At 45.5% G+C, this 27,896-nt stretch overlaps 1 protein-coding gene across 2 annotated transcripts; it reads left to right on the top strand.

The window, feature by feature from the left end:
* On the top strand, positions 1-25,678 carry GET4 (guided entry of tail-anchored proteins factor 4). 2 transcript variants are annotated; one of them, XM_007655983.3, is made up of 9 exons: positions 1-179; positions 10,462-10,540; positions 10,981-11,062; positions 12,114-12,263; positions 19,729-19,867; positions 21,930-22,070; positions 22,153-22,228; positions 22,518-22,590; positions 23,577-25,678. In XM_007655983.3, exons 1-9 carry the CDS (start codon positions 16-18, stop codon positions 23,663-23,665), a joined length of 993 nt encoding a protein of 330 aa, XP_007654173.2. In that variant the 5' UTR covers positions 1-15; the 3' UTR covers positions 23,666-25,678. The 2 variants fall into 2 exon arrangements, with proteins under 2 accessions (XP_007654173.2, XP_028911957.1); XM_029056124.1 differs by lacking the exon at positions 1-179 and adding an exon at positions 403-463.
* The last annotated feature ends 2,218 nt before the right edge of the window (positions 25,679-27,896 follow it).

Genomic DNA, 27,896 nt, shown 5'->3' with positions numbered 1-27,896 from the left:
CGCGCGGCCCCGGGGATGGCGGCGGCGGCGGCGGCGGCGGCCATGGCCGACCAGGAGAGCGCCCGGAACAGCGTCAGGAACCGGGGCGGGGTCCAGCGGGTGGAGGGCAAGCTGCGCGCCAGCGTGGAGAAGGGCGATTACTACGAAGCGCACCAGATGTACCGGACGCTCTTCTTCAGGTAGCCCCGGAGGGGGGAGGGGGAGGCCGCGCGCGCGCCCAGCGCCTTCCAGACCTTTCCGCCTCTTCAACCTAACTTGGTGGGGGGGGAGGCGGGCCCCGCCGCCCTCGCCGCCTCCCTATTGGTCGAGCCGCCGTCCCCGCGCCCTCTCATTGGCCGGCGGCCGCGTCACTCAGCGCGGCGAGAACCGCGGGGGTAGAGTGAGCGGGGGGGGGGGGGGGAGCGGCGCCCCCAGAGGGACGCCATGAAGACCCGGACGCCACCGCCGCCGCGGGGCCTTCCAGGTAATGAGCGTCGTGGTAATAGTCCTGGTGTCGGTATTTGTTAAGCGCTTACTCGGTGCGGAGCGCTGGGGGAGAGCCAGGCTCATCAGGTGGTCCCACCGGAGGTCCCAGTCTTCAGCCCCCTTGGACAGATGAGGGAACTGAGGCCCAGAGAATAATCATAATGTTGGTATTTGCTAAGCGCTTACTCTGTGCAGCGCACTGTTCTAAGCGCTGGGGGAGATCCAGGGTCACCAGGTGGTCCCACGTGAGGCTCCCAGTCTTCAGCCCCATTTTACAGATGAGGGAACTGAGGCCCAGAGAAGAAGAATGATGGTATTTGTTAAGCACTTACTCTGTGCAGAGCACTGTTCTAAGCGCTGGGGGAGATACCGAGTCACCAGGTGGTCCCACGTGAGGCTCCCAGTCGTCAGCCCCATTTTACAGATGAGGGAATTGAGGCCCAGAGAAGTGAAGTGACTGGCCCGCAGTCACACAGCTGACAAGGGGCACGTTGGTATTTGTTAAGCGCTTACTCTGTGCAGAGCACTGCTCTAAGCGCTGGGGGAGATACAGGGTCACCAGGTTCTCCCACGTGAGGCTCCTAGTCTTCACCCCCATTTTACAGATGAGGGGACTGAGGCCCAGAGAATAATCATAATAATGTTGGTATTTGTTAGGCGCTTACTCTGTGCAGAGCACTTTTCTAAGCGCTGGGGGAGATACGGGGGAATGAGGTGGTCCCACATGGGGCTCACAGTCTTCATCCCCATTTTAATAGTACCAATAATAATGTCGGTATTTGTTAAGCGCTTACTACGTGCAGAGCACTATTCTAAGCGCTGGGGGAGATACAGGGTCATCAGGTGGTCCCACGTGAGGCTCACAGGCTGCATCCCCATTTTCCAGAGGAGGTCACTGAGGCCCAGAGAAGCGAAGTGACGTGTCCACAGTCACACAGCTGACAAGTGGCAGAGCCGGGATTCGAACCCATGACCTCCGACTCCCCAGCCCGGACTCTTTCCACTGAGCCACGCTGCTTCTGTGTAGAGCACTGTACTAAGCGCTGAGATAGATACAGGTTCATCAGGTAGTCCCACGTGAGGCTCACAGGCTGCATCCCCATTTTACAGATGTGGTAACTGAGGCACAGAGAAGTGAAGTGACTTGCCCACAGCCACACAGCTGACAAGGGGCAGAGCCGGGATTCGAACCCATGACCTCTGACTCCCCAGCCCAGGCTCTTTCCACTGAGCCTCACTGCTTCTGTGCAGAGCACTGTTCTACAGGGTGATCGGGTTGTCCCGCATGAAGCCCTCAGTCTGAGTCCCCATTTTCCAGAGGAGGTCACTGAGGCCCAGAGAAGTGAAGTGACTTGCCCACGGTCTCATAGCCGACAAGTGGCAGGGCCAGGATTCGAACCCATGACCTCTGACTCCCCAGCCCGGGCTCTTTCCACTGACCCATGCTGCTTCTGTGCAGAGCATTCATTCAATAGTATTTATTGAGCGCTTACTCTGTGCAGAGCACTGTACTAAGCAGAGCAGAGCACTGTTCTAAGCTCTGGGATAGATACCAGGTAATCACGTTGTCCCACGTGAGGCTCACAGGCTGCATCCCCATTGTACAGATGGGGTAACTGAGGGCCAGAGGAATGAAGTGACTTGCCCACAGTCACACGGCTGACAAGTGGCAGGGCTGGGATTCGAACCCATGACCTCTGACTCCCCAGCCCGGGCTCTTGCCCCCGAGCCGCGCTGCTTCAACACATAGGGCTCCCATTCTCCATCCCCATCTTCCCGCTGAGGTCATCGAGGCCCAAAGAAGAATGATGATCGGCATTTGTTAAGCGCTGACTATGTGCCAAGCGCTGTGCCAGGCGCTGGGGAGGATGCGAGGGATTGGAAAAACAAGACTATCAGCCCGTCATTGGGCAGGGATGGTCTCTATCTGTTGCCGAATTGTCCCTTCCAAGCACTTACTACAGTGCTCTGCACATTGTAAGCGCTCAGTAGATACTATTGAATGAATCCGAGGTGATCGGGGGTCCCACGTGGGGCTCACAGGCTTCATGCCCATTTTCGAGTTGAGGCGGCTGAGGCCCAGAGAAGTGAAGCGACCTGCCCAGAGTCACCCAGCTGACAAGCGGCGGAACCGGACGCCTCAGCCCGGGCTCTGGCCACTGAGCCACGAGGGAGGGATGCGGGCGGAGAGAAGCGACGCCCCCACTAAACAACCCGGGCTCGGGAGGCCGAGATCGTGGGTTCTAATCCCGCCACCCATCTGCTGTGTGACCTTGGGTGAGCCACTTTAGTGCCCTGGGCCCTGTGACCTCATCAGTAATAATAGTAATGGTATTTGTTAAGCCCGTACTATGTGCCAGGCACCGATTGAGACTGTGAACCCCACGTGGGGCAACCTCATTCCCTTGTGTGTGCCCCAGTGCTTAGAACAGTGCTTGGCGTGTAGTAAGCGCTTAACAAATAGCATCATTATTATTATTAGTCACCCACCCGCTCCCAACCCCCTTAGCAGCCTCGCCCGCCCCACCTCCCAACGCCCACGTTCCCTCGGCCCGAATAATAGCTTCGGCAACTGTTGCCGGTGCATTTGGGAGATGGCCGAGGGCCAGCGGTGTAGACACCCTTTTTCCAAAGTGGGTGCGTACGGGTCATCAGTCGGTGGTATTTATGGAACGCTTGAATCATGATAATTAATGGTCTTCGGTAAGCACTCTTTCAGTGGTATTGGTTGAGCGCTTTCCTCAGTCAGGGCACTGTACGGAGCGCCTTGGGAGACAGATCTCCATTCCGAGTTCATTCAGTCGTATTTATTGACCGCTTACTGTGTGCAGAACACTGTGCTAAGCTCTTTCTATTGGCAAAAGGTAGAGACAATCCCTGCCCAACAACCGGGCTCCCAGTCTAAATGGGGGAGACACACAGCAAAACAAAACAAGTAGTCAGGCTTAACCCAAGTGGAGACAGCTTCAGCTTCTTGGTAAAATCTCTCTGATCTTGCCCGGGGCCAATTTAAAAAGGATGCAAAGTCGGTACGTTTGCAAATCAGTCCTTCAGTGCTATTTATTGCGCGCTTACTGTGAGCAGAGCACTGTACTGAGGACTTGGGAGAGTACAATCCAACAGGGAACTGCCCCTTCTATTCTGCAGTGGGGCATCTAGTGCTCTTACGTTTCAGGAATCAGTCAGTGGTGTTTATTCAGTCCTTACTATGTGCAGAACACTTCTCTAAGCCCTTGAGAGAGTAGTAATAGTATTTATCAAGTGCTTACTAGGTTCAGAGCCCCGTACTATGCGCTGGAGTCCTGACTAAGCGCTGAGCACAAGGCAGGAGAATTAGCAGACACGTTTTCCTTCCGCTCGTGAGAACGGGATGTTTTTGAAGCGATGACTGTCAGTTTTGCTGAATGGCTTCAATGGTTTGATGGTTCTAATGGGTCGTAGTGGCCGGGCCAGTGGTTTATGTTTCAGGGTATGGTGGACCCTGAGTGTAGCGATCTCCTTGGGATCTCCCTTCACTGGGAAGTGTCTAAAAGTATCAGAGTATGAAGCAAAAAAGTAAAGTAGGCTTGTCCTGTAAAGCAAGAAAATCTAGAATATAAACCTCCGTCTTTGAAAGAAGTAGAGAGTGGTCACTTTAATACGCTTAACAATATAGTCTCCGTGTCTGTTTTCCCTGTTTCTTTTGCTAATCGCCAGTACTAACACTATTTAATTGAAAAATCGTGTTGAATCCCTCCTTACCACAACGTGGCAGTCAATGATAAAGTGATGATAGAGTGCTACTGGTAAATGTTAAATAGTTTGGTAGAAAATTGGGTGGTTCTTTATATTTGTATTGATTCATCAGCTGTCAGAAAAGTCTATTCAGTGTATTTATTGACCCCAATTCTCCCTGTGCCTGATTTCACTCCTCGATAATAATTCAGGAGCGTGGGAGAGTCATTAACTCTTTGAGAACACAATTTCCTTTTCAGTGGCATTTGAGTACTTAGTACACGCCAGGCGCTGGTCAATACATGCCAATCGGGCCGGGCGCAGTCCGTGGCCCATGTGGGTCTCCCAGGCGTAATCCCCTTTTTACAGATAAAGTAACTGAGGCACAGAGTAGAAAAGTGACTTGCCCGAGGTCACACACAGGGTAAATGGGGGAGCCGGAATTAGAACCCAGGCCCTCTGCCTCCCTGGCCAGTGCTCTTAACCCTAGGCCATGCTGCTTCTGGTAGTATCGTGGCAAAACTGCTGCTCTGCACTAAACGATCTTCTAGTAGTCTGAAAAAGTTAATGCCATACTATCAGGAAGTGAACTTTAGCACCTGGACACTGGACTCACTCAACTGCAACTGTGTCGGGTTTGATTAGCCACCTGCTGTACTTTGGGAACTGGAAGCCTTTTAAGATGCCAGGAAGTACCAGAATGTACGCTGTACATTTAGCACATTTTGGGACACCAAATTTAGAGGTTACCTGTCCACACAGAATTACTTTAAAAGATAGATTTTATTTCACTTTTAAATGGAGAAACTAAAGTTATCTTTCACTTAGGTCTAATTTGTACTAGGAAGCTAATGTTTTGAAATGCTCAAGTTTGTTCCGGTACACTTAGATTTTGTTAGGAAATTTTGACACTTGCCAGATTTAGGAAAGGAGCCGAAAGGAAAGGAGGGGTATTTATCAGCACCTCTGATGAAAATGACATTTAAATTGAAAGAGCTATAAGGCATTCCTAAAACCAGCAGCCATTGTGATCATGTTTTTACCTAAGTGACTGATCTGCGGGAGTGAAGGAAAAAGAGGGTTTATTCACGGCACATTTTCATAAGCAGGTTTCAAGGGTAATCTCTGATTTTTGCTTTTCTTGTTTACCTAAAGTTGCCATACTTTGAAGATGACGTAAATGATCTGAAATGGACTTTTATTTGTGGGTGAACTATGGATCTGGTGTCCTGAAGTTCTACAAATGTAAACTCATTAGGCTACATTCCATCTCAATCATCCAGATGTTAAATGCTATGACTCTTGTTTCGGTATAAAATCACATTAGTCACTTTTGAATGAGACTGGTTTCTCTCTAGTTCAAAACAATCTAATTGAGTTTCTGGCAGGCCTGGAAATCTCTAATGTTTAGTTTGTAGTTTTCTGGGTTTAAATGTGGAGAAACTTTTGACCAAATGTGAGCAACTGCCAAATTGTACACTGCTGTGATATCCCAGTAGGGTGGACTGCTTTCCATTGCTTTCAAGCTGTTATTTAGGGGCCAAGTATATTTTAAGTATATGAACCAGCATCAACATCATCAGTAGTCTTTACTGAAGCGCCTACTCCATTTCCTCCTTTTATTCTCTACGTGGCAGAACAATGTTAAATCTAGTTTGAGTTCCTCATTCATTAGACCTCATCATCTTTAATGCAGTGATAATTAAATGCAACCTGGATATGTTGATGTAAAGTATAAATATGGTGCTCAAAGAACAGACCTATGTTATTCTTTTTTTTTTTCAATTTTCAAGATTTCTGCTTTTCCTATTTGGTCACTGATGACTTCTTAGTGATCCTTACAGGAGACGGCGTGATAGACATGATCCCTGCCCATAAGGAGCTTACAGTCTCCAGAGGGAGAGAGACAAAATAAATTTGGATAGAGGAAATAGGGTACAAGGATATGTATGTCAGTTCTGGGCGGGGGGGAGTATCAAAGTGCTTAAGGGGTACACAACCAAGTACATAGTACAGAGGGGAGAGGGCAGATAGGGAAGTGAGGGCTTAAACCAGGAAGGCCTCTTGGAGGAGGGTTTTGACTGTCGGGAGAGTGATGGACTGTCTTATATGAAGGAGGAGGGAGTTCCAGACCAGAAGGAGGGTTGGGCAAAAAGTCAGCCGGGGAATCGATCAGAGCTAGGTACAGAGAAGTAGATTGGTATTAGACAGAGTGGACGAACTGGATTGTAGTAGGAAACCAGATAGGTAAAGTAGGAGGGGGAGATCTAATTGATCTTTCACTTATAAATTGTAATGAGCAAAACTGTAATTCCAAGGAGCTCACTGTGTCCTTGGGCTTTCTTCACACTGCTGTTAGGTTTACCTAACTCCAGAACATAGGCACTCCTATTGAAATTGTCCCGAGTTGCATATTTTGATCTCTTGTCTCTCCTAACATTAATGTTCACCAAGGGGCAAATTGATAACACTTCAGACTAAAGTCTGCTTCTTACCGAGGGATTACAGGTGACTCAGGGTTCAACAGTAAGCTTCTTTATGTTTCGGCCGTGTTCCTGTGTATAGATTATCATGATTTTCCAGACATATTCAATTCTTGGTTACCTCTGTGGGGATTGTAAATAAGTTCCAGTTCTGTCTTCAGCTGGTCTGAGGCCCTGGGTTATTTTTCAAAAAAGTTCTCATAATTTGAATCTAGTTCAAATGTGTGAGTAAAAGATTTGCATCTCTGTGCCACCAGCAGCCTCTAGTGACCCTAGACATCTGCATATGGTACCAAAATAATCTTTTAGGTGTGGGTGATCGTTTGAACACTGAAATTGAGCTGGACATTTCTTCCCATATATAAAGTCAACTGTGTTGTTGTCCATTAGAGTAATTTCCAGTTTTCATTGGGTAGTGTGCAGTTGAGGATAGTTGAATGAAAAATAGAGCATAGCATTAGTCCTGCTTTCTAAATGCAAAATTTGTCACGTAAAAGGATAGTTCCATCTGAAAGGGTATTATGGCAGTAATAATATAAGGATTCTTATGGTTTGACACCATTAACTTTAATCCCTTTAGAGTGGTTTTTTTCTCGTTCGTAAGAGAGAGACTTGGGTTTTCTTGTTACTTCAAATAACTTGGAGGTGATTCCAAAGAGCAGAGACTCTTGGGTTATTTCAGTTTATTCTGGTCGACAGAGATAAGGAGAAATTTTGTGTAAACACAGCTGAAGTCATCCCTAAAGATATGCAGATGTTAGGGTTTTTTGCAAGGGGGTGGGACGGCGAGGGAGAGGAGGTTACCTGGAACCTGAATGCAAAAAGTTGAACTATCCTGGGTGATTTTGTCATTCTTTTGACATCTTTGAAGGTTTGCTATATGAACCATCAAAATTAAATCATAATACAATCAGTCATATTTATGGAGTGCTTACTGTGTGCATAGCACTCTACTTAGCACTTGGGAGAGTACAGTAGAATAGAGTTGGTAGACACAATTTTGGCTCTCAGGGAGTCTAGTGGGGACACAGACAATACAAATCATTTTACATTCAGTAAGTCTGAACAGGATCTTTTCTCACACTCCCATTTTAACATCTGAGATAATAAAAATGCATCATTTAAATATACAATAAAGTGACATGCAGCCAAAATGTATAACACAATCATGAGAACTGGTTTGTTGTTTAAACTCTTGTAGTATTTATGTAGCCGTGATATGACTAAAAGATGGAAAGGTATTCTTGAGGGTAATTTGTCTTCAGGACTTCTTTTATTACTCCCTATGATGTAGCTTTTTATTTTGGTGGCCTGATGGTTAACCACAATGATCTGCTGACTCCCCTTTACCCATAGAGACCTGGATGGGATGTCGACAGGGAGAATGTGAAATTGAAGTGTGTGGATTTGTATGGTGTCAAGTAAATCCAGAAGGATTTTTATTTTGATGTAAACTAGAGATAATAGTAACAATTCTGAGTAAGCCAACTATGAAAATGCAGGAAAGTTAATCTGTGAATAATTGCACGTTCTCTTTGAGAGAACAGATGTGTTCATGATTATTATTTCAGAGGCACTAAAGCAGCACTTGTATATTAGATGCTTTTCAGAGTATTTAGGAGAACATGCTAAAGCCCCCTAGTTTCAGAGGCTGTATCCTAGAAATCATATCTACTTAGTTTCCTCAGTTCTTTGGAACAGCTGTCAGAGGAGATTTCTGGCCCTGATGGAAGGAAATCACTTTACCAAATTCCCAATTTCCAGTGAGAGAAGGGTGTTTTATGGCCACTGAGCCAGGCCCAGATGAGGACCAAACTTAGGTCCTCGTAGTGCAGTAATGAGAGCACCCAGCAGAGTAACTTCTCCTCCTTTTTCTTCCCTGGAAGGTTGGGCACCCAGGCAAATAAATGTTTTTCTGCTTGCTTTTTAACCCTGCTGCAGAAGAGCATAGATTTGCTTAATAATCAGTCATATAGTGGTATTTGAGTACGGTACTAAGCACTTGGGGAAAGTACAATATAGAGTTGGTAGACCTTGAAGGGGTCTGGTTTATGGAAAAAGCACGGGCCTGGGAGTCAGGAGGACCTGGGGGTCTAATCCCAGCTCTGCCACATGTCTGCTCGTCATTTCACTTCTCTGGGCCTCAGTTACCTCATCTGTAAAATGGGGGTTAAGACTGTGAGCCCCATCTGGGACATGGTGTGCCTAACTTGATTAACGTGCATGTACCCCAGAGTTTAGAACAGTGCTTGGAACATAGTAAGTGCTTAACAAGTACTATTATTATTATATGTGATCCTTGCCCACAAGCTTACAATCTACAGGGGGAGACAGACATTAAAATACATTAGGGATAGGGGAAGTAATAGAGAATAAGGGTACGTAAATTTTGTGGGGTTGGGATGAGTGTCAAGGGGTTTAAGGGATTTACGGCCAAGGTGGTTGTAGACACAAGAGGAGAGGGCGGAAGGGGGAAGGAGTAATTTTACCTCCCTCATTCCTCAGCAAGCTTGAGCAGTTTAATGAAACTGATGTTTAACAGTTATTAAAGTGTCAACGGATTATTTGGCACTTTGTAGAAGGCAATAATATGGTTGGTGTCGGGTGGTCACAAGAATAATAATAATGTTGGTATTTGTTAAGCGCTTACTATGTGCAGAGCACTGTTCTAAGCGCTGGAGTAGATACAGGGTAATCAGGTTGTCCCATGTGAGGCTCACAGTTAATCCCCATTTTACAGATGAGGTAACTGAGGCACAGAGGAGTTAAGTGACTTGCCATAGTCACACAGCTGACAAATGGCAGAGGTGGGATTCGAACCCGTGACCTCTGACTCCCAAGCCCGTGCTCTTTCCACTGAGCCATGCTGCTTCTCCAAGAACATTTGTAATGGCCTGCTTCTCCAAGAACATTTGTAATGGCCTGACAGTTGGGAAGGCAGCCTGGCCAGGTGGAAGAAACACTGGCCTGGAAGTCTCTAGATTCAAATTTGAGTCTGAAGCAATCACTGGTTTTTATTGAACACTTTTGTTTTATGGTACTTGTTAAGGGCTTACTCTGTGTCAAACACTGTTCTAAGCACTGGAGTAGGTCCTGGGGGCTCACAGTGTTAAGCAGGAGGGAGAACAGGTTTTGAATCCCCATTTTACAGTTGAGGAAATCGAGGCACAGAGAAATTAAGGGACTTGCCCAGGGTCACACAACAAGCAATTGGCAGAGCCGGGATTAGAACCTACGTCCTCAGACTCCCAAGCCTGTACTTCTTCCGCTAGGCCACACTGCTGTGTGCAGACCACTGTACTATGCTCTGCTGCCAGCCTACTGTGTGACCTTGGGCAAGTACTTAACCTGTCTGGGCCACAGTTTCCTCACCTGCAAAATGGGGATCAAATGGATTGTGAGCATCTTTGGGATATGGACTGTGTCTGATCTTATATCTTTGTATGTTCCCTGTCACATAGCACATAGGAAATAGTCATCATCATCAATATTATTCATTGAACACTTACTGTGTGCAAAACGGTGTACTAAGTGCTTGGGAGGGTTACAATAACAGTTGGTAGATGCGTTCTCTGCCCACTGACAGCTTACAGTACTCAGTAAATGCCATATCGTGCCATTGGTATTTATAAAGCAGATACAGGGTCCGTAAACGCCTGGAGGGAGTGCAATAAAAGCAGAAGGTAAGGTTCTCCCCCGCCAGGGAGCTGAAGAGCTGACGACTACAATTTTGGATACGCTCAAAGAATTTTAATATGAACTTTAGTTTTTGGCCTTTTCTTTCTCTTTTGTATTGCAGGTACATGTCACAAGGCAAACACATTGAAGCAAGGGAACTAATGTACTCGGGAGCGTTGTTGTTCTTCAGTCATGGTCAAGTAAGAATTTTATTATTTCTATTGCTGTCAAAGTCCAGGGCCAACAGGCCCGCCGTGATCCAGCGCTGAGTGTTGTCTCGGTATACATCTATTCTGATTGCAGTAACCTTCTCTTCTGTCTCGATCGCTATCAAGCGTACCACATCAGAGGTGCTTTTGCTAGCTCCGGTACCTTCTGGGACAGGACTGCCTGCTAAGGAGTTTATATTCATTTTTATTTGCAACCTAAATTCATTCTAGCCAATCACCCGGTACTAACTGATTGCTACATCCAGAATCCCCTCTGCTCTCTGCTGTACTTGAGCCGTGACCACCCGACGGGCTAGATGACGAGGCTCCGGAGTCAACGCTTCCGAAAGCCTTCGGCCTGTCTTGTCTCCAGACTAATCAGAGCTTCATGACTAACAATGTGCTTCTTGTTGGTTATGTGTGTTTTGCAGCAAAACAGTGCTGCCGATCTGTCGATGCTGGTTTTAGAATCCTTGGAGAAATCTGATGCGAAAGTAACAGATGAGCTATTGGGTGAGAGTCTCTTACTGTCTTGAGTGTTTCAGTGCTTGAGGTACATTCGCATTTTAGAGAATTCTCTGGTCCCTACTTTACCGGTCCCTACGTTATTTGTTTCCTTCCCTCTCTCTTTTTTATTATTTTTAAATTTTGATTTTTGATTTTTTTATTTTTTTGGTGCCACGAGTAATGATCTGACGTGCTGTGGGTCTAAACGGTGTTGAAGTGGCACCCATTCACAGCTGGCGGACGATTCAAGTAGAGTCTCTAGTTGGCCTAGCTCTGAGCATACTGGCACACTGAGCAAACATACTGTGTTTTGTAGGTGGAGCATGATTTTTGGCACTGACCTCCCCCCCAAACCCAGGAGCAACATGTATTGTCTGCACAGTAATTGACCTCTCCGCCGCTCTGATGGACAGCGGCTTCCCATCCAGTCAGCGAGGTGATGTGCGCATTGCCCGCGAGTCGGCCATTTTGTCCAAGAAACTTTGCTTGTCGGACTGTCTGATTCGGTAAGCGCGCAGTTCATAAAGCCCTTGTTCCTGTGAGCTGCCCCGCTGGACAGAAAGCGGAGACTTCCCCGCCAACCCATTGCCTCCGCTCCCGTCCCAGAGGCCTGCGGACCAAAATGGAGAGAGGAAACAAAGGAATACGTCTGGCTCAATTACTCATCTGACCCCTGATGGCCTCTCTCTCCCCAGTATAGACGTCCTTCCATGGGCCAGGGTCAGCCTCTCTCTACAGCCTCCTCTGCCCTCCCTACCCAGCTTCACCACATTTGGGTGCTCCATCTTGAGCCAGGGAAGATTTTTCCTTCCTGCTCACCTGTTGGGGAGAGTGTGGCTTCTGGCACTGCAGCGGAGAGGTCAATTGGATGTTAATTTACAGAGCTAAGATTTCATTTTTTGAAACCCTTCTATTCCTACTGTACTTTTTTTCTTTTTTTTTAAATGCTTTACAAGTTTCTGTTTAAAGTCAAACAGTTGACGCTTAGGATGCAGTGACATGGAACCCATGCTGTGTGTTTTGTTTTATTAAGGGTCTGTGTTTATGTTGCTTTTAGAAAATTTGGCTAAAGTGTTTAGTTTGATGGATCCAAACTCTCCAGAAAGGGTGGCTTTTGTCTCCAGAGCACTGAAATGGTCCAGTGGTGGATCAGGGAAACTGGGCCATCCGAAACTACATCAGTTATTGGCTATCACATTGTGGAAAGGTAGGAACGATTTGTGTATTCTTCATTTTAGAGACTGTCAACTAATACTATTTAACCCCTTTTTAATTGGAAGGCAAATGTAATTATTATGTGGCAGTCAGTCTAATAAAATATAGTGAAATTCTAATAACGTGGAGTGGGGAGTCTGTTTTTAAAGTAGGTAATAGCTAGCTCATGCACCATCCCTTGTATTTAACGGAGTCATCATCTTGTAGAATTAAAAGCTGTACATGAGTAATCCTGGCCCCCTCTTAATAGATGGGTTTTTGAGGCTACAAAGACACACATGGAAGTGTTCTTTGGAAGTATCAGTATCTTAAAATGTGCTGAGCCTTTGTTCTCTGCAGAGCGCTCACAAATGTTAAGGGCTTGGGAAACAAACAGAAAGTAAAACTCGGGTTCTCTGCCTTCAGGTTTATTTTCTAATGGAAAGACCCATGAAAATTGATGACCACAATTACCGAGGAAAGCAACAATAATAATATTAGAACCCAAACGTTGGCTTTGTTCACCGATCCACTAATTGCCACTGGTCAGTTATTCTCTTCTGCCTGTGCTTCACTTCTCTAATAAGAATTGTGGTTATTATGTGCCAAGCACTGGAGTTAACATACATTGGGATCAGACTCAATCCCTGTCCCATATGGGGCTCACAGTCAAGAGGAAAGGAGGGCAGGCTTTTAATTCACATTTTACAACTGAGGAAACTGGAGCCCAGGGAACTTAAGTGGACTTGCCCGAGGTCACACAACAGGCATATGGCAGAATCTGGATTAGAACTCAGGTCCCCCGACTCCGAGGCCCCTGCCCTATAGTTTGATGACTTCTTTTAGTATTTTCCTGCCTCAGCCTCCTGGCAGACTGTTCTACTTCAAATCCCTCCCCTCTCCAGTCCCTTTTTCACTCTGCTGCCCAGATCATTTTTTGAAAATACCATTTTGCACCCATCTCACTCCTTAAAAAACCTTCAATGGTTGCCTGTCTATCTGTTTGTCCAACCAGTATCAGACCATTGGTCTTAAGGTAGTCAGCTCTCTCCCCTTATAGGCTTCCCCAGCCAGCACCCAGTCTTCTCCATTCCATCCCAGCTCCCACGCTACTCTCCTTTCAAGTCCACTTACTCCCTGTGCCTCGGTCTCCCCGCCGACACCTTGCGTGCCCCCTCCCTCTTTGAAACTCCATCCTTTACCTCCGGCAGAACCATTGCTCTCCCCATCTTCAAACCCTTTCTGAAATCACATCTCCCCCTGGAGGTCTTCCCTGAAGAATCTGTCTTTCTCTTCTCCTTGCGTTCCCCTTCCCCCCTCGGCAACTGCCGTTTCAGCTTGGGTTCTCACACCCTTTCCTTCCTAGTACTCAGGCACATTGCTTCATTCTTGCTTCGCTCTGTAACTTGTTTTAGCGTCTCTCTCCCTCTCTAGATTGTGAGCTCCTTAGGGGCAGGGGTAATGTTTAGCAATTCTGTTATACTCTCCCAGGAGCATGGTGCAGCGATTGCCTCTGGCTAATGCCTAGTTTATTTTCAGGTAGGATTAAAGGTTCAGCCTGCTTATCAGCACTGAATTTTTTTTATCCGGCTGTCACTAGTGGGTGGATGATGGAATGTATTTGCATTTAGAGCCCTGGTTAGTACTTATCCAGGTTATTACTTCTCCCACCCCACACAGCACTTATATACATATCTACAAATTATTCATATGAATGTCTGCTCCCCATCTGGACTGTAAACTCCTTGTGAGCAGAGAACGTGTCTACCGACTCTGTTGTATTATACTCTCCCAGATGCTTAATACAGTGCCCTACATACTACAAGCGCTCAACCCGAACCATTGATTGATTATCCCTGGGAATCATTAGATAAACTTCAGTGGATTGAAATGAAGTTTCACATATGCATGCTGCCTAGCCCTTAGGGGTTTTTTTTAGCGAGATAGATAAATAATGTTATTTTTGTTAAGCACTGTGTGCCAAGCACTATGTCAGATGCTGGGGCAGATACAATCCAATCACCCCCCACATCAGGTTCACAGTCTAAATGAGAAGGAGAACAGGTATTTAATCCCTGTTTTTCAGATGAGGAAACTGAGGCACAGAGGCGTGAACTGATGTGCCCTAGGTCACCCAGCGGCAAGTGGCAGAGCAAGGGGTAGAACCCATGTCTCCTGACACCCTTTTGTGGGCTCTTTCCCTAGGAGAAATGGAGAGGAAATGCTGGGGTTTTGATATGTTTTGTTTTTGTTTTTTTTTGATGAAAAAAAATCACCTTTAGTTAAATTGAGGTTATTAAGATAAGGGGTAAAGAAGTGATATTTGCCCCTCTTAATACCTTTCAATAAATAGGGCTCAGATATCTGACCCAAGTTTTACTATGGAGCTATTGGAGGAAATAGATGAAGCATTTCTCTAATTTCAAGGCACGTGTCTAGCCCCTATTTGTTCACAAAGAGGTAATTTTAAAAAACTGATTAAACAATCTCTGGATATTTTGCGATTAAAGTAAAGGACCTTTTTTAAGCAGTTCTTTGAATTTTATTTTCTTTGTCAGACCAATGACTTTAAGGAATATAGTTCATTCAGTTCCTCCATAATGCTTGTTTGGACACTGTTTTTGTTAGGCCCCTGTTAAGGATTTAGGGAAACTTCTTTTAACCATGTGTGTTATTCTGGCTAGACCACAGAGCATTGCTGAGAACAGTGGTTTGCACAGCATCGGTCAAAATTGTGTCCTGGAATGCAAGCTCTTCTTAGCCTGGGGCTTGTCGAGAATTTGGTTCTCATGTTCTAGGAGAGCAATTGTTGCCTAAGAATATAGTAAGCAAAGCCTCAGACAGTGCGCTGTCCACGCCGAAAACCAAGTCGGTTGTCACAGGCTGATAACGTGGTATAGTGCATTAAAGAGAGGTTCTTTCTGAGCAGAAAATTCCTGAGGTTCATGAGGCAACAAGTGAGGCAGTAAGTATTTGAGTGCCAAAAGTGTAGAGCACTGTACTAAGTGCTTGGAAAAATACAGGAAGGACCGTGGCCTGTTAGAGCATGGTCCTGGGAGTCAGAGCACCTGAGTTCTGAGAGTTCTGAGCTCTACCACTTACTTGCCTGCTCTGTGACCTTGGGGAAGTCACTTAACTTCTCTATGCCTCAGTTACCTCCGCTGAAAGATGGGGATTGAGATTGTGAGCCCCAGGTGGGACAATCTGATTACCTTGCATCTTCCACAGTGTTTAATACAGTGACTGGCACAGAGTAAGTGCTTAACAAATGCCACAATTATTATTAGTGGTAATTATTATTTCCCTAGTATCTATTCTCCTTCCTGCAAAACAGTGCCTGATTTCCATTTGTGGGGAAACAGCGTGGCTCAGTGGAAAGAGCCTGGGCTTGGGAGTCAGAGGTCATGGGCAGAGAAGCAGCGTGGCTAAGTGGAAAGAGCCTGGGCTTGGGAGTCAGAGGTCATGGGTTCAAATCCTGGCTCTGCCACTTATCAACTGTGTGACTGTGGGCAAGTCACTTAACTTCTCTGTACTTCAGTGACCTCATCTGTAAAATGGGGATTAAGACTGTGAGCCTCACATGGGACAACCTGATTACCCTATATTTACCCCAGCGCTTAGAACAGTGCTCTGCACATAGTAAGCGCTTAACAAATGCCAACATCATTATTATTATTATTAAACCCGACTCCTCCGCTTGTCAGCTCTGTGATTTTGGGCGAGTCACTTCACTTCTTTTTGCTTCAGTGACCTCATCTGTAAAATGGGGATTAAGACTGTGAGCCCCACGTGGGACAACCTGATCACCTTGTATCCCCCCCCCCCCCCAGCGCTTAGTATAGTGCTTTGCACATAGTAAGCGCTTAACAAATATCATCATTATTCTCTCCTAGTGCTTAGTACAGTGCTCCAAAAACAATAAGTGCTTAATACATACCATTGCTACTGTTATTACTAGCTGGACTGTGAGCCTGATGAGGGACAGGGACTTGTGTGACCTGTTCATCTTGTATATATCCCAGCACTTAGTAAAGTGCTTAGCATATAGGAAGTGCTTAACCCAGTGCTTAGAACAGCGCTTGGCATATAGTAAGCACTTAAGTGCCATCATTATAAATACCACCATTATTATGATTAAAAAAGATCATTATTGTGATCTTGGCCCACAAGAAATTTATGACCTAAAGGAGGAGATGGACACCAAATAATTTGAGTTTAGAGGGAAAAAGTGCTCAAATAGTAGTGTGTAAATTCATATGCAGTGAGAGTTTGCATGTAAAAGTCCCGAGGCTGTGAGAAAGTGTTGAGGTGACAGTTCAGAGGAAGAGATGTGGGGAGAAGAAAAATGAATTAGGGGAAGCCTCTTGGAAGAAGTGGGAATTTCTGAAGGTGGAGAGAGAGCAGAGTGCTTTGCACACTGTGAGCACTCAGTAAATACGATTGAATGAATTGAAAGAATGTGAAGGTGGAGGGAGTACCAGGCAGGCGGAAAGGTGTAAGCCAGGGCTTTAGTAGCAGTAAGAGGCAAGGAAGGGGCCCAATGAGAAGCAGGCTTTGGAGAAATGGAAATTGCATGCTGGGCTGTGGTAAGAGAAGAGAGTAGATGGGTGAGAGGGTGTAGCTGATAGACTTCTTTAAAGCCAGTGGTCAATAGTTTCTGTTTGATGTGAAGAGAAGCAGATAACCATTGGAGGTCTGTGACGAGTGGTGAGTTCCATGCACAGCCATGTTTTGTAAAGCTCGTCCGAACAGCAGAATGAAGGTGAGACAGGAAGCACGGGGAGTAAGGCAGAGGCTGATGCAGTCATCAAGCAGTTGGTTGTTATTATTATGAGCCCCTGGACCAGGGGGTGGGCCATTTGGGTGGAGATGGGGTGGATCCGGGAAATGTGGAAAAAATGGACAGGATTCAACGACAGCGTGCATGGGAAGGATGAAAGAGAACAGCGAAATCATGGACGATACCAAGGTTGTGGGCTTCAGAAACAGACGGTGGCATCGTTAGATGCCATGGGAGAGTTTGGTGGGATGAGGATTTAGGAGGGGAATATGAGGAGTTCAGTTTTTGACCCACTGAGCTGGAAGTGGCTTGCGGGCAAAAGGAAATTTGACTGTCGACAGGGAGGAGAGAGGACCTGATGGGACGAATTCGGGAATCGGCCGCAGGAAAATGGTAGTGGATGAGCCCTTCGAGGAGTGAGTATGAGGTGAGAAGAGCTGGGGACCTGGAATAGGAAGCCTTTAGGTATAACTACAGGTAGGGGGTGAGGAGCAGAAGTACCCGCGAAAGCCTGAGTGGCCAGAGAAGTATGAGGAAAGCCAGAGAACTGGAGAAACCAAATTTACAAAGTGTTTGCGGGAGGAGACAGTCCACAGGGTCAACAGCTGAGTGGTCAAGGAAGATCAGAATAAGAACTATTTGTTTTGTCACAGGAGCAGTGATTAGTGATCTTGGAGAGTGTGGTCTCAGTGAAGCAAAAGGAGCAGAATCTAAATTGTTGTGGATCAAGAAGGGGATTGTGGATCAAGAGAGGCAGGGGAGGCAGCTGATGTTATACCACCTGTCGGAAGGAATGAAAGCAGGGAAAGAGCGTGAATACTGGAAGATGCAGGGGGATTGAGAGAGCATTTTTAGACAGGGGAGGCTCAAGTGGGTTTGAAGGCAGAGAGAAAGGACACCCCACGCCCAGAGAGTGAGAAATTGGCAGTGGCAGTTAGGGAAGGATGGCAGAAGCAAGTGATTTTTAGAAGGTGAGAGGTAGGATCAGAGGCACACATGGCAAGGGAAAACAGTTATGCGATCTCCTGAGATGGTTGGGAAGGATGAGCGTGGGGGTAGGAAAGGAGGCCAAAGCGAAGACGGCACCAGGCAGTTAAAATTTAAACCTAACCAGCAACACAAGAAACGGTTCTTTGTGTATTGTGATTAGTGCAGTGGGGTTGCGGGTTTTTAGTCAGACGGACAAGTGAATTTCACCATCCTCAGCATTATAAGGTGGTGTTAACCACAACTTGTAGCGGGGGGCTCTTAATGAGCTCGGAAGCCATTGTTGAAGTGTACCCAGAGTACATTTTGTACTCTTGAGAATAGATTTGGGGAAAGCATGCATTGTCACCATTTTATTAGAACTTATATTTTTGAAAATTTCCATAACGTCTGGCAGTAGTGGGAAAACTAAGTTATTCTAGAGATGTGAAAATAAAAATCACTTGTTCCAAATTCCATCAGTGATACAACATAAACTCTTAGGCAGAAATGAGATTAGGGGAAGTGAAAGGAAAGATATCTATTTCTGTCAGTGATATTTATAGAGCGCTTACTGTGTGCAGAGCACTGAAGTGGCCAGCCCTTGGAAGAGTCAGTACAACAGACTTGGTAGACCTGTTCCCTGCCCACAAGGAGCTTACAGTCTTGAAGGGGGGCGAGACATTATCCATAATTTGACATTATGTACGTGAGTGCTGTGGATGGAGTGAATATCAAGTGCTTAAAAGACACAGATCCAAGTGTTAGGAGACACAGGAGGGCGAGGGAGTGGGGAAATGAGGGCTTAAATCGGGACGGCCTCTTGGAGGAGATGTGATTTTCTTTCTTGTTTTTTACCTGATATTTCAGTTAATCAGTGGTGTTAAACATTTACTATGTGCAGAACACTGTGCAAAACGCTTGGGAGAGTACAATACAATAGAATTAGGCATGTTCCCTGCCCGGATTGAGCTTACATTCTTGAGGGGGAGACAGGCTTTAATATAAAAAGTAGTTTATAATATATAATTTAAAGATATGTTCGTCGGTGCTGTGAGGTTGAGGTAATATTTATGTGTTCACCACTGTTATAATCAGGGTGACCATAAGAAGAAATGATGATAAGAGTAGAAGGAAGGATGGTATTTATTGAGCACCGATAGGCTGCAATTCGCTTTACCTAAGTGCTCTTGGAGCATTGAGCTCCTTGTAACATTCGAGTCCAGTGAACGTTAACAAACGGCCAAGGAGCTTGACTGATTTGCCTATATCTCTCTGAATGTGGAGGGTTTTCTAAGGCCTTCAAAGATCTCTATCTTTCATCTTGGACTTGTCTTTTCTTCTTTTCCCAGATTCTGTCATTTTAACTCTCTATATTAGAGGAATCCTCCAACTTTGTTTCTCTCCCTCCGCCTCCCGCCCAGGACTTTTCCCCTCTGTAAATGTACTTCATTTCTTTAAATTCTCTCCTTCGAACTTTTGTATTTTCTCATTTGTCGTGCCTCCTTTAAATTCTATTACTAGACAGTACAACCAGAAAACCAATTGTATTAACATGTTTAAAACTCTAGCATGTCCTGCAAAGGTAAAATGACGTTCTGTTTGCAGTGCCTGCCTATCCCTTGACATGTAAGGAATTTTGTTGGTTCTTTAAAGCAGTAAACGAAATGTACTGAAAACACCTTCACATTTTGGTTTCTTAATTAATGTTTTTTGTTTTTTTCCTTCATAGAACAAAACTATTGTGAATCTCGGTATCACTTCCTGCACTCCTCAGACGGAGAGGGGTGTGCTAATATGTTAGTAGAATATTCTGCCTCTCGGGGATACCGCAGTGAGGTGGACTTGTTTGTAGCACAGGCCGTCTTACAGTAGGTGTTCAATTTTTTTTGTTATCTAACACCGTTTCTGATCGAACGCAAGCTCTGTTTAAAAGCGGCACTCAATTAAATCAAGGGACCTGATGTTTGAAATGCATCTTCTGATAAGAAAATCTTGAAGCCGCTTGCCGAGGGAGCTTTTAAAACAGTGTGTGGGCTTGCTTTTAAGGAGAGTCCTAAGAGCTAGAGGCATGTGTGAGGCATGTGTGATTGCTTTAGTGAACAACCCTCGTGGTGACCCCTGAAGGATGGACACTTTTGTCACACCTCTTAGTGTTTATGGCAAGATACTTGAAATTGCCAAGCTTTTTTTCCCTCTATTGAAATTAGGTAGTAGTTACCTCATGACTTTATACAAATTGGATCGACTTCATTTCCTAAATCTGGTTCATAGAAAATATTATTCTTTCATTATCTGCTAAGTCAGTTTATATTTTAAACACTGTCAAGACATTTCTCAATTTATCAAATCATTGGTTGGTCAACTTTGCCTAATGGAACGGAACTTTTTTCTTTTGCCTGTGTTGTAACCAGTGGCCACACAGCTATTTATATTTTTCTTCCCCGGGGGGATGCTTTTAAAGCAAGTCAGTGCACTTTTTTCGTGGCAAGGAAATGTATGTAAATGTTCAGTAGACTTTGTAAATTCAGTAAAAAGTGAGTTTTCAGAGAAGCAGCGTGGTCTAGTGGAAGGAGCACGGGCTTGGGAGTCAGAGGACGTGGGTTGTAATCCTGGCTCTGTCACGTGTCGGCTGTGTGACCTTGGGCAAGTCACTTAACTTCTGTGCCTGTTTCCTCATCTGTAAAATGGGGATTAAGACTGTGAACCCTGGGAGGGTCAGGGACTGTGTCCAACCTGATTATCCTGTATCTACCCCAGTGCTTATCACAGCGTTTGGCATATAGTAAGCGCTTAATAAATTCCATTAAAAAAAAAAAAGGTGGCAGTCTGAACTGGGGATGAGCAGTTAAATGGCATTTTAATAAATCCTGGAAAAAAGCCACTTGTGCTTCATGGTTCTTTTCTTCTTCCTTCTTCTGGTCCTCAGTCCTCCCGTGCCTTTTCCCTCCCCTTCTTTATTTTTCACCTAGTTTTGCACCCTCTCTCTCTCTTTCAGTAAAGACTTTAATTTGGCAGATCAGGCAAGTTGAAACAGACTTTGTTTTACCAAAATTGAAGCAATTGTTAATCAAGATTTTTCTGCTCACACTGTATAATTAAGATTCCACGTATCTCCAGTTCTCCTATGACACGGAGGCCGTGCTCTTGCAGAACCCCAGGTTCAGGAAAACTAGCGTTGCCAAACTCGTAGTTTCCAATGCTGTGTAGTTGTGTACAACCGTCCTTCTCACACCCCGACGCGCTGTATCCGGCTCGCATTCCTCGAAAAACATTCCTTAAATCTGCCACCGCATTCTAGCCCAGACAGCCGTTCGTTCAGTCGTATTCATTGAGTGCTTAGTGTGCAAAGCACTGTACTAAGCACTTGGGAGAGAACACTGTAACACCACCGAGTGTTCTGTCGGAACTAGGGTCTGGCAGGGGGTGTGGAGTGTGATTTCTAGTTAGGTGAGTTCAAAATATTTAGCAAGATGCTGTCTGTGGCTGGGGCTTTGTGTATTTGTGTTCCTTTATCGGTCCTGTCCTATTTATAATAATAAATATAATAAGCTCTATTTATCATAAGTACCTGAACCGGGAGCTGTATTGTTACTGAGCTTGCTTTACAGAGCGTTTAATGACTTTGTAGTTATCCTTCAAACTGAAGCAGATAGTGTTTATATACTTGGTTAATTTCTGTGCTAGCTCTGAGTTGCTGTGCTGACAATAAAACGTGATATATAAATGTATCTTTTAGTTGCCTAAAACATATTCCTTATGGGACTTGAAGCGCCAATGTAACGGTGCACATTTAGTCAGTCCTTAAAAATTGATCAATTGGCAAAAGTCAAAGGACATGCTTTCAGAACTGAAAACATTTGGGAGGTGTAAAGAGATGATTGTTCTGAAAACATAGAAAATTTCACTTATTTGGATTTTCTTAATTTTCAGGTTTCTCTGCTTGAAAAATAAAAGCAGCGCCTCCATGGTGTTCACAACATACACACAGAAACATCCCTCGATAGAAAAGGGGCCTCCTTTTGTACAGCCGTTGCTAAATTTCATCTGGTTTCTGCTCTTGGCCGTGGACGGGTAACTTTGATCTTGTTTTTCTCAGCATGCAACTTCTGAATCTGTGAGTTGGTGCGTTCCTCACTTTCTCCTGTCCTTACAGGGGAAAGCTAACTGTGTTTACAGTACTGTGTGAACAGTACCAACCCTCCCTGAAGCGGGATCCCATGTACAACGAGGTGAGTGACAGGGCAGCGCTCCTTTTGCTGTGAAAATTTTAGACAGTGGGCGCTCGATCTAGAGAACCGAGGTTAACGTTGAAGCGGGTGCTAGAAATCGACGTCACTAGTCATCAGATCAACTAGGAGTCCTCTGTGTACAACAGATGCGGAAGGGTGCCCGGAAATTTGACATGTAGAAGGGGGTTTTTGGGGGCCAGGGAAACCGATGAGCGATGGGTGTGGGGAAATTGGATTTGGCTCTTGCCTTCATTTCCCTTGTTCCTGACTTTTCCTCCTTTTCTTTCAGTACCTAGATAGAATAGGACAGCTCTTCTTTGGCGTCCCACCTAAGCAGACATCATCCTACGGAGGTTTATTAGGTAATGCCTCATGTTTGTGAAATAGTCGTGTGAAATTGTGGTTGTTAGTATGGCTTATCTCCACTGTTTTATACTTTAGCGTGATACTTTGACTCCCATTTTCTCTCACTAGCTGTATTTGGCAAAAGAAACGATCCATCCTTAAGAAGTAGCAGAGTGCCCAAAATATCTGTACTAATTGCAGTCATCCAAGTCATCATCATCAGATTGAACCTCACCCTGCCACCTTTGATACCTTGGCCTACTCGGGCAGGCAGAAGGGCAGGAGGAAGCAAGCAGGGGCCATGTTAAGGTCTACTGCTTGGGCATTAAATAGGTGTTATAATAATAATAATAGTGGCACTTACGCACTTACTAAATTGCTGAGTCTTAGGGGCGGTAAAGATAATCAGATCAGACTGTCTCCATTCCCCGACAGGGCTCAGATCTATAAGGGAGTGGGAGCAGATAACTTATCCCCATTTTACAGGTGAGACACCCGGGGCCAGAGAGGTTAAGTGACTCTCCCGAGGTCACCCAGCAGGCCGCAGTCAGGGCCGGGACTGGAACCTTGGTCTCCCGGACTCATATCATTTCCATTGAACTGCTCCTCTTTACCGGCTGCTTCCTGCCATTCCCGGCCCTTTGTCCTGCACTGCTGCCAACCTTTTGGCTCCTGGAGGAGGCGGCCAAAGGTGCTTCTCATTGTCGGTCTGCCTGGAGAAGCTGCCGCACGCAGAGCCCATCAGCACCTGCCAACAGCAGGGGGGCAGAAAGCACAGTTCGGGGGCCGGTGGGAAACTGTCAAACATCGCTTTCCATCTCAGCGGCCGAGCTCTTTTTCTGGGAGATTGAGCTCGGCGGTGTTCCCGAGAACTGGGTGGCCAGTACCCACTGGGAGAAGTCATTGAATTCAGGGGGATTTAGGTCACCGGAGCCTTTTTAAGAGTCTTTTGTCCATTTGGCAACCTGGCACTTAAAAGCGTCCATCTCTCATTTCATTTTAGGGAATCTTTTGAACAGTCTAATGGGCTCTGGGGAGGAAGATGATGTGGAAGATGGTCAAGAAGATAGCAGTCCCATTGAACTCGATTGACAACTTTTGTTTCACTAGGAACTGCTGCATGAATCAGACAACTCTAACTCAAAAAAGACAATTTCAGAATCTGAGCCCTGCAGTTTTGGGTCTTCACAGCCAGAAGGGCTTCTCATTCTGTTAACAGAAGGTGGCTGAGATGTTTATAATGTTTGGTCTCTGTTATTTATGTTGAAAAGGTAGCCAAAAGAACTGATTTGGAGTGATGGCTCGCAGCCTCTCAGTGTGCTGGCTGGTGACTTTTGATTGAGTTGTAGTCTCTTATGGTTTCACTTGCAGTATTCCTTTTTTCCAACTAATACAAAGTGAAGCACAGGTATTACTGTTACTTGACCCTTTCGAAATAATCTTATTTCCGTTTCTGGGGGCAGGGGAGCACTATCTGGCCTTCTGCTGCCATAAAGGAATGTTCGAAGGGGCCCGGGAAAATAGTTTTTTTTCTGGCTTGGCCTGTGAGCCCAGTGCCAAATGCATTGTGAGGCTTGCCAAGAAAAGGTGCCGCGTGCCCCCTCCGCCCCCCGACCCCAGAAAAACCCGAGTCCAGCTTAGGCCGTCCAAGCCGGGCGTTTGCCTCACCTGGCTGCAAACTAAACTGGAGTTTTTGCAGCGGAGATGAACCTGTAGCGTGAGCTCCTTTCAAACTGAATTTTCCCCTTCGAACGTGTGGGCTTGAGTTAGGTGTGTTAGGCTTTTAGGAAAACAGATCCGTTTGGGATGTCGGTGGCTGGAAGCAAGCTGAGGTGTCCCTATCCCTTCTCCCAATCCCAGCCCTGCCCTCTGTGTCGATTATTTTTTTTTTGTGGTTTTGTTTTTTTTTAATCCTTTATATCTGTTCCCCGGTGGACTCTGACAGTGTTTGTTAGGGAGATGTGAGTGTGGTTGGCCCATGTGGACTGAAACCAACATCTGCCCCAACCTTTTTTTCCTGTAAGCCTCACCTAAGGAAAAGGGATACTGCAAACCTCTTAATTCCTTTCATATTGCAATATTTATTTTTTATGGGGTGCTTGATTTCTTTAACTTAACGAAATTAACTGCAGACCCGGGAATTGTTCAATCTTTGGCTTTGTCACCTTATAATGCAGTAAGCCAGATGTTACCAATATGATTTTTAAAAATGGGGGAAACATTTTATTTTTTCACAGGTAAAATAAGAAAAACAAACCTTAGATTAATACACAGTGATCATGCATGGGGGAAGAAATACAATTTTATTTACTGTAAAAAAAAAAATTTAAAGGAAGGTTTTGTGTTAATTGTTGAGTTTAAATAAATACTTTATACTGGGTTCTGCAGCCCTGTTGCTTTTTGAAGTAACTTGGAGATCTCATGGCCGGGCTCTTCTTCTTCTTCCCATCTTGAAAACACTAAACAACCGGTAGACAGCCCCGTCTCCCTTTTCAATCAATCGTACGCTTGGCTTTAAGCAAAAGGCTCGGTTCCCTTACTCAAAATTAAGCTGCGAAATGAAATAGCCCGAGTGTCTGGCAACACAGATCCAAAAGTAGCATGTATACTAGACCAGTCATTTGCGCTTGAAAATTGTGAAAAATGTGAACGTTCAGTATGCTGACTTGTCGGGACATGTAAACACTCTAACAGTTAATACATCCACCCGTGACCATGGGAAAATAGAGGTACCAGATATTGGACTGGTTAGAAATTCCCAGACTGAGCTACGGAACATTTTTAGGCTGTGGGATTATTAACTGTTGCTTAAAATGAGCAGTAAAAGGGAAGGGGAGATAGGTGAAAGTGTTTTTCAGTGGGCCTCAGCTCTTCTGGGGAAGGACGACACCACTTGCAAGTGGTTGGATTAGCAACCGGAGAGCATTTTCTTTTTTCCGTTCATTCTAACGAAACCTCACAGACTGCAGGGTACAAGCGTTCACGGCGCAGAGTGGTGTGGCGGAATGGCTCTTCACAGAGCAAATGGTTGTGTAACTTGTGTCATTACTGTAGCGTCTTTCCGCATGTGCAGTAATACTTTCAATAAAATCCTTTCCGGTAGAAGTAAACGTGTTTAAGTATAGCTGTGGAGTAACCTGCAACGGCTGGAGTCTGAGGGCACGGTCTTTACCATATCAAGGCACAAGAAGCAGCGTGGCTTAGTGGAAAGAGCAAGGACTTGGGAGTCAGAGGTCATGGGTTCCAATCCCGGCTCCACCACCTGTCTGCTGTGTGACGTTGGGCAAGTCACCAACCTTCTCCGTGCCTCAGTTACCTCATCTGTAAAATGAGGATTAAGACTGTGACCCTCACATGGGACAACCTGATTACCTTGTATCTATCCCAGTGCTTAAACACTGCTTGGCATATAGTAAGCACTCAACAAAATACCATTATTACTATTACTATTAAGGCAGTCTCCTGTTTTGTGCTGAATTTTGGGGTGGGGGAGGTGGGGTTTTTCTGGGATCACCCCCCCCCCCCCCCAGGTCCCTTAGCGAACCATTACGTTGAATCGAAACTCTTGCCGGCCTGCCTCTGTCACGGAATTCTTCTGCCGAAGTCCACTCACTGCCCCAGTGCAGTGTGAGACTTTCAAAAGTTGGACCCGGGTGGCAGCTAATGATGCTAGCCAACAGATTCCAGCCGAAGTCAGTGGCAATACAGGCCTGCGCAATTGTTGGTGGCTTTAGCATTCAAGGGGTTCTTTGTTAAGAGATGATTGTGTCCTTCCCCCGCCCTCCCAGCCAGGGAGGAGCGCTTTTCAGTCTAACTCGAGGCTTCGTTTTCATTTGAAAATGGATCTCCTGACATTTAAACAAGTCTTTTTTTCCCCCTCTTTTCTAGCCTTTTGGTTTGAGGAGAAACTAGGTGAGTTCATATTCCCCATGTGCCATTTTATTCATCTCTTGACGTCTTTTGCTATTTGGACTAGCTGATGTCATCTGGCTTTTGGATATTTCTTTTAAAAAAAAAAATTCTGCTGAAACGAATCGCAGGGCTTGTAAAAGTTAAGGCAGATGCCCCACAGCAGCCAGTGTGGTGCCTTGGTTATATTAAAAAAGGGGGGAAGGCAGAAAGGCTGATCTGAAGGTGGACTGTGGGCACCCCCCGGTGGACGGGTAGGGTCCTTGCTTGGGGATGGCATTCATTCCCTGCAGCTTGGCTTTCAGCTTGTCCTCAACAATCCCTCCCCGAGCTGTAAGTTTAGAGAAGAAAAACACCATGCAATTACTCCGAGGGTAAGATGGTAAGGGAAGGCCTCTCAGGTGGTTTTATTAATAATAATAATTTTTGCTGTGATATTCAAGTGCTTACGATGTGTCAGGCACTGGGGTAAGTACAAGTTAATCCTGTCCTACGTGGGGCTAACAGTGTACGTAACGGGGAGAACAGGTATTTAGCCCCCATTTTACAGTTGGGGAAACTGAGGCACGAAGAAATTAAGCAAGTCGCCCAAGGTCACACAGCAAGCGGTTGGTGGAGCCGGGATTAGAATCCAAGTAATCCAAGTCCTTCCTGACTCCCAGGCCCATGATGAATCCACTAGGCCGTGCTGCTTCTCTGTGCTACTGGTTTTTAAGCACTTGCTATGTGCCAAGCACCGTACACTCTGGGATAGGCACAAGATAATCGGCTCCCACTTGGGGCTCACATCCTAAGTAGTTGGGAGCACAGGTATTAAAATCCCCATTTTGCAGATGAGGCACAGAGGTACAGAGAAGGTAAGTGACTTGTCCAAAGTCACACAACAGGTAAGTGGCACGGCTGGGATTAGACCCCAGGTCCTCTGATTCCCAGGCCCGTGTTCCTTTCCGCTAGGCCATTCTGCATTAAATGTAGGGTTTTAAAGTGCAACGTCTATGACTTTAAAAATCCTGCTACAAGTCTCATCCTGCACTGTTTAATTTGTGGCTGCCCCAAAAAGTAGGAAGAACCCGGCATAGGAAGTAAATGAGTGACAGTTCTAATTGGTGTGTCTATTTTGGCAGGAAGTCATACTTACTAATTCAGGCCTTTAGCAGTTGAAATGTACCTCGCCTGAGCCAGTGGAAAAGTAAGTGTGGGCTTCAGAGCTGGCTTTTTTTCCCTCTTTTCCTCAGTCTTTATTTCAGAGCAGTGGCCTATTTCTTCTGCTGCACAGAATTGTGCATATGCACCACCTTTATCCAGGCCCATCTGTTCCAGGTGAACAACAACAATAATAATAATAATAATAACTGTGCTAATAGTAATAGTATTAAGTGCATTCTCGGAGCAGAGCACTGTACGTATTAGTAAT

This window comes from Ornithorhynchus anatinus, chromosome 2, assembly GCF_004115215.2.
Source record: "Ornithorhynchus anatinus isolate Pmale09 chromosome 2, mOrnAna1.pri.v4, whole genome shotgun sequence".
NCBI classification, from domain to species: domain Eukaryota; kingdom Metazoa; phylum Chordata; class Mammalia; order Monotremata; family Ornithorhynchidae; genus Ornithorhynchus; species Ornithorhynchus anatinus.
The sequence above is the reverse complement of the archived record's forward strand: the minus strand, read 5'-3'. Positions and strand labels throughout refer to the sequence as shown.